This window comes from Cyprinodon variegatus, unplaced genomic scaffold, assembly GCF_000732505.1.
Source record: "Cyprinodon variegatus isolate N-32 unplaced genomic scaffold, C_variegatus-1.0 Scaffold1418, whole genome shotgun sequence".
In the NCBI taxonomy this organism is placed as follows: Eukaryota; Metazoa; Chordata; class Actinopteri; order Cyprinodontiformes; family Cyprinodontidae; genus Cyprinodon; species Cyprinodon variegatus.
This window is the reverse complement of record NW_015151871.1, coordinates 52,149-58,006: the sequence shown is the minus strand read 5'-3', so window position 1 is coordinate 58,006 and position 5,858 is coordinate 52,149. Positions and strand designations below refer to the sequence as shown.

The following is a 5,858-nucleotide window of genomic DNA, read 5'->3' as shown; positions in this document are numbered from 1 at the left end:
TGAATTAACCAACCCAGGTGTTCTATGGGAAGTGCCAAACTTCCTGCATGATGAGGGACTATGAGCACAACCCCCACCAGTGGACATGGGGCCCTCATTACATCCTCATGGAGTCGGTAACTAACTGTTTATATGAAAACATGGACATTTGTGGCCTGCTGGAGGCCATGTTGCAGGGCTCTGGCAGTTCTCCTCCTGTTCCTCGTTTGACAAAGGCAGAGGTAGCAGTCCTGCTGCTGTGTTGTTGCCCTCCTACGGCCTCCTCCATGTCTCCTGATGTATTGGCCTGTCTCCTGGTAGCGCCTCCAGCCTCTGGACACAGAGCCTTATAGCCACAGCTGGCAGTGATGTGCCTCCTGGTTGAGCTGCACTATCTGAGCCACTTGTGTAGGTTGTAGAGTCCGTCTCATGTGACCGTGGGTGTAAATGGCACCACCAACATTCAGAAATGACCAAGACATCAGCCACCTGCAGATCCACTCCTTTATTGAGACCGCCTTTCTACCTGTTGTCTATTCCGTTTGCACAATAGGACTGAGTGAGTGTCTGTCTCTCACTTACTTACTAACCAGGAGAAAACAATTGTCTCCTGCTGGGTCTCTGGGTTTTGCCCTTCGGGGGTCAGGCTCCAGGTGCTCTTGTCTGTCCTTCTCTAGTAGGTGTGGCCATCACTATGTCTGCCCTGCCTGTGTCCCAGTAATCTGGGGTGCCTCTGGGTAATGGGGCCCCTATCACCTCTTTTTCTTTCCTGAGTCCTGTAGGAAGGGTCTGGGGCCGCCCACACCTGCTATTAAGCATATATTCCTTCTGAAGAAGGTTTGTGAATCCTTTATACATAAGCATGCTCATGTATAAAGTTTACTTCCAGGTTTCCACGGATACACACTAATACTACATACTAAGCTGCAGCTACAGATATATACCACCCTGAATGATATAGTGTTTCACCATAGGTTTTGCCTTTCACACATATGGATATCTAAAGGATACCTGCTGCTCTGGAAGCTTTTCCTGATGTTTATTTTGGTCATCTGTTGTCTTCTTATTGCTTTTTTCATTTCCTCTCATTTCATCCAGGTGTGGAAGCAGACTTCTATATCCCTGTGTCTATTTTTGCTGTTTTATTTTCTTTGGCATGTACTCTTTCCTGTCTCTCTCTTTCCAATTAGTTCTTATCCCCTCTCTTTCTCTGTGTCCATTTTTTATAAAATTACTCCCTAAATAAGTTACATTAAAGTTTTCTATACAAGTATCAGCTAATGGAAACATTCATACTGGTCTGTTAGTAAAAGCAAAGCTGTCGGGCTTTCAGGTAGCTCTCTATTCCCAGAGATATATCAGGCAAAACACACAAAGAAAGAAGGAAGAAGAGCTTCACCATGCAAAGTGGGATGGATTCCGTCTCTCCGAATCACACCAGGTTTCCCCAAAAGATGGTCAATTATTGATATATATTTTCAGTGGAACCGGTCAGATCAGTTACTTTATCAACCATCAACTTTCACAATTATCACAGAATAGATTCTAGTTTTTATTGTAAGCATAGTTGAACTTAAAGAAGTAGAACGTTAAAAAAGGAACATGGGGAACAAAATTTCAGAAGAAAATATGAATGGTATTCTCTGATTTTTGTATTTTAAATTGACCTCAATAAGATTATGATCGGAGACACTGAAGAACTGGATAAACACTGAACATACACTGGAAAAACAACAGATCAACTTAGGTCTGAACTTTGAGTGAAAAACTAACAGATGAACGAGAGACAGAATGAGGCACAAGATCAGACCCAGAGCTTCTAAAAGGTCTGGCAGCCATTTCAATTTCCCTGCTGGATGAGTAATAGGCTCTGTAACCTACTGCAACATGTCCATATTAATTTATTTATTCATTTCTAATATTAGTTCTTATTTATATATGGTGTCCATTTTTTCTCTCATTTTATATTATTTTCCCTGTTATTGCAATTTATTGTTAGTGTTGAGACTGCTAATTGGTTTCTTATTTTATATGGACGATTCAAAATCCAATAGAAGTATTTGAATAATAATAATAATACAGAACACAAAGCCTTAGATAAAGAAAATAACATCTCAGTAATTAAACCACTCCTGCAACTGGTATACAGGACTTCAATATAATGGAAAAGGAGCATTGATGACGTATGAAGTTTTAAAATGATTCCTTTGCAAAAGCAGGACGAACTTTGGCTTCGATAATAAAGGAGCAGGTGGAGCTGATTGGTGGATAGAAACCAAATCATAGAAATAGAACCAAATAGAACGAACCAAGCCTCTCCTGGTTGTAGCGATGGCTAAGAAAATGTTAAAGAAACAGCAAAACCATGAAGCCTCATCTATAATCAGTCCTTTAAGCCAACCAATGCAGTTTAGACGAGTACATTGATTATTTATAAAGCGGTCAGAAGGAATAAAAGAAGGTCTATTTCCCTCTCTGTCTCCTGACTTTTCCCTCATTTAATAGCTTTTTATATTCATATATTCGTACTTTATTTATTTATTTATTTAACGTTATTACTTTCAATATTTTTTCCTTTCTTTCATTAGAGAAACTCAGATTTATACAACCCCTGGCAAAGATAATGGAATCACTGAAATGAGGAAGTTTATTCAGTGGTTTGATTTTGTAGAAAAAAGCAGTTCACAGACAAAACTAAAGTCATTTCAGATGGCAGCTGTCTGGCTTTAAGAAACACTGAAAGGAATAAAATGTGGATGAAAGTCATGATCAGTGATGAATCTCCAGTGATGAACCTGGAACTCTGGTCTGGTGCCATTCCAATGAGACTTCTAAAGATGACTGCCTGAAGAGAAGATGCACATTCCCGCAGGCATTGATGGGGATATGGGGCTACATCAGTCAACATGGTGCCATGGGTCAGGTAAAGGCACTGGGAGATGGCTGTCATTACATCTTCATGGAGTAAATTTCTCCACTGTGAAAATCAGTAAAGAAAATCAATGATCTCATCAACTGAAAGGATGTTTGGTGATGCTGAAACCATTTTCTTTTTTTTTTGATAATGCATCATGCCATAGAGCAAAGACTGTGAAAACCTTCCTTGAAAAAAGACAAATAAGTTCAATTTCAAGGCCTGGAAATAGTCCAGATCTTAATCCAGTTGAAAATCTTTGGTGGAAGTTTAAGAAAACGGTCCATGATAAGCATCCATCCAGCAGAGCTGATCTGGAAACAGCAATCAGTGAAAGTTGGAGCCAGATTGATGAGGATTCCTGTTTGTCACTCCGTCCATGACTCAGAGGCTGCCAGCTGTTAGAAAATCCAGAGGTGGTGCAACAAAATACTAGTGAAGTGCTGGAACGTTTTTTTTTTGGTTTTCATGATTCCTAATTGTTTTGGTCTAAAAAAGTAACCGTTGCCGACTTCAGTGTTTCTTAAAGCCAGACAGCTGCCATCTGAAATGACTTTCGTTTGTGCCATCATTTCTGGAAGAGGGCTGTATATGATTTATCTCAGTTTTCTATTTTGTCTGTTCAAAATCATAGTATCTGAATGTTGAGACTGATCCACCTCCTACGGTAACGTATAAAATAAAGGAAAAGGTTTTAAATGATCAGAATAAAAATGGGAGGAATGTGAAAATTAGAGTGAAATGCAATGAACATCTTCAAAGAACTGGACAGTTTCAGGAATATATAAATACACAAATAAAGTCCAATATCCTTTATGCATAGAAGAGATGAAAAAACTATTCTGCTAAATATCAGGTGCTTCTTCTGGTCTGAACATCTCAGCCAGACTCTGATCTCACTACAGCTGCAGCTCACTTCTAACTGCATGGAAACAGGGGTGACTGCATCAAAACGCTGATTATGGTTAAAACTGAGAATCTAAGAGGTTTTTGATGTGCAACTTGTAGAACAGAATTTGAACATGTACTTAAAAATTTAAACAGGTGTTAAAAAATAAAATGTATGACTGCAACTCTCTCCACAACTTCAAATTCACCCTTGCAATGCACAAATATTTTTAAAACAAAATAACCTTCATAATTGCATGAAAACGCGACTCACTGCATGAAAACCGAATCACTGAATATTTAAAGGCTCCGCCCACCATCCTGCAGTGTTGTTGTAAGAGACACGGGACTGGAACTGGTGTGCAAATGGGTTTTATTTCTCATGTAATAAGGACAAACACAAGTATAAAAGGCTCCAGGTGTGGATGGAGCTGGAGGAATGCATCATGACAAACATAGAAAATCTACTTTTAGAAGTTAAAGTTTAGGAACAACATAAAGAACAAACTCAGTGCGTTCAGAATAAATCCAGACTGTTCAGGACTGGAATGTTAAAATGAAAGGCGGATCAGCGTCTCTGACCCACGGCTGTTCTGTCCAGGCCAGGATCACCTGCTGCAGCATCAGGCCTGGAGCGTGGGCGAACTGGAGGAGAACCCGCCCTGTCTGATCCCTCACAGAGAGGGCGGAGCTAAACCAGAGAGGGACGGTGTGGGAGCAGAGGAACAGGCTGAGGGATCTGAAGTATTAGTATGAAACCTGATGAACTCAAAGCTTCCTCACATTAGGAACAGTCTACACCCCCCATCCTAACATCCTGTTAAAGTTTCTCAGTTTTTAATCATCTAAGGACAAAAACATTTGCTATTTATAGATTTCTAAGACCAAGAAAAGAGTAAAAGATGATGATGAGCTGCTGTCGTCCCCCAGCCAGCTGCAGAGGGGATGAGGCAGATGATTGGTCCACATGGAGCTGCGTGATCCGACCATCCTATTTGTCCTTCTTGGACTCAGGCTCCTCCCCCTGGGCGTCAGCTCCCGCCTGCTCAGGCTCCTCCTCCTCGGGCACGGCCGGGAACTGTGACGCGCTCATCTTCTCGTACCTGTTCTTGCTGAGCTTTTTGGAGCTCTGGTAGAGCTCGTTGAGGTTGAACTCTCGGATGATGTTTTCCTGGAGGAGAACGGGAACACTTGGATCAGACAAACAAGATCTGAAAGGATCTCCATGGCGACAGCTGAGGACTTCCTGTGGACATTCAGACCTCAGTGAAGCTCCAGGACACCGCTCTGCCTTTCTTGTCCACCTGGGGGCGCCGCATTACTTCCTTCCCCCCCTGAAATAAGACCAAGGATGGAAGCTGCTTGGAGAGCGGAGATGCGGACACCTTGTACCTGCAGAAGAACAGAGCAGGCTGAGGTTGAGCAGCAGCTCCTCTGCAGAGAGCTTCCTCACCAGGAGACCGCCCACCTTTTGGACACTTCGCCATAACGTCCGATGTCCACCTTCCCAAACTTGAGGCCGGCACAGTTATACCTGCAGCAGAGGGAAACTGATCAGACCCTTCCTGCCACACACCAGAACCATCAGAACCATCAGAACCACCAGAACCACCAGAACCACCAGAACCATCAGAACCACCAGAACCACGCATCCTTCAGCCATTAGAAGATCATCTTTAGCTTTCCTCTAGTTTCCTGCCTGAGCTCCGCCTCCTGGATCTACATTCGCCTCATTCCTCATTAAACTGGATCCATCTGATGTTCAGGCAGCTGATTGGTTCAGAAATGCTGAAGGAACATCTCCAAACTGTGGTTCTATTATTGTTGCAAGGTTTTAAAAATCAGGTTTTATAAAATTATAAATGATTCTTCCAAATATTAATATAGTAATAAAGCTGGTGAAGATTCTCGGTCATCCAGGTCGTAGTCATTCTAAAAATGTTAGAAAACAATCCACTGGACTTTGTTTACAAGTTTGAAGACGTTTCTCTTCCCATCCAGGAAGCTTTTTCAATTCAAAATATCAGAAATGGCGTCGAGTTGCTTTAAGGGCTGGTTATCCTCCTGCAGCAGTGTG

At 41.9% G+C, this 5,858-nt stretch overlaps 1 protein-coding gene across 1 annotated transcript in view; it reads right to left on the bottom strand.

Annotated features, from left to right (window-relative positions):
* Positions 1-4,137: 4,137 nt before the first annotated feature.
* LOC107103307 (thioredoxin-related transmembrane protein 2-B-like) overlaps positions 4,138-5,858 on the bottom strand; it is a 5,859-nt gene continuing 4,138 nt past the window's right edge. The window contains exons 6-8 of the mRNA XM_015402964.1: positions 5,250-5,315; positions 5,044-5,173; positions 4,138-4,952 (exon numbers count right to left, since the gene is read on the bottom strand). Coding sequence (XP_015258450.1) covers positions 4,773-4,952; positions 5,044-5,173; positions 5,250-5,315 — 376 coding nt within the window. The 3' untranslated portion in view covers positions 4,138-4,772. The remainder of the gene's footprint in view (positions 4,953-5,043; positions 5,174-5,249; positions 5,316-5,858) is intronic.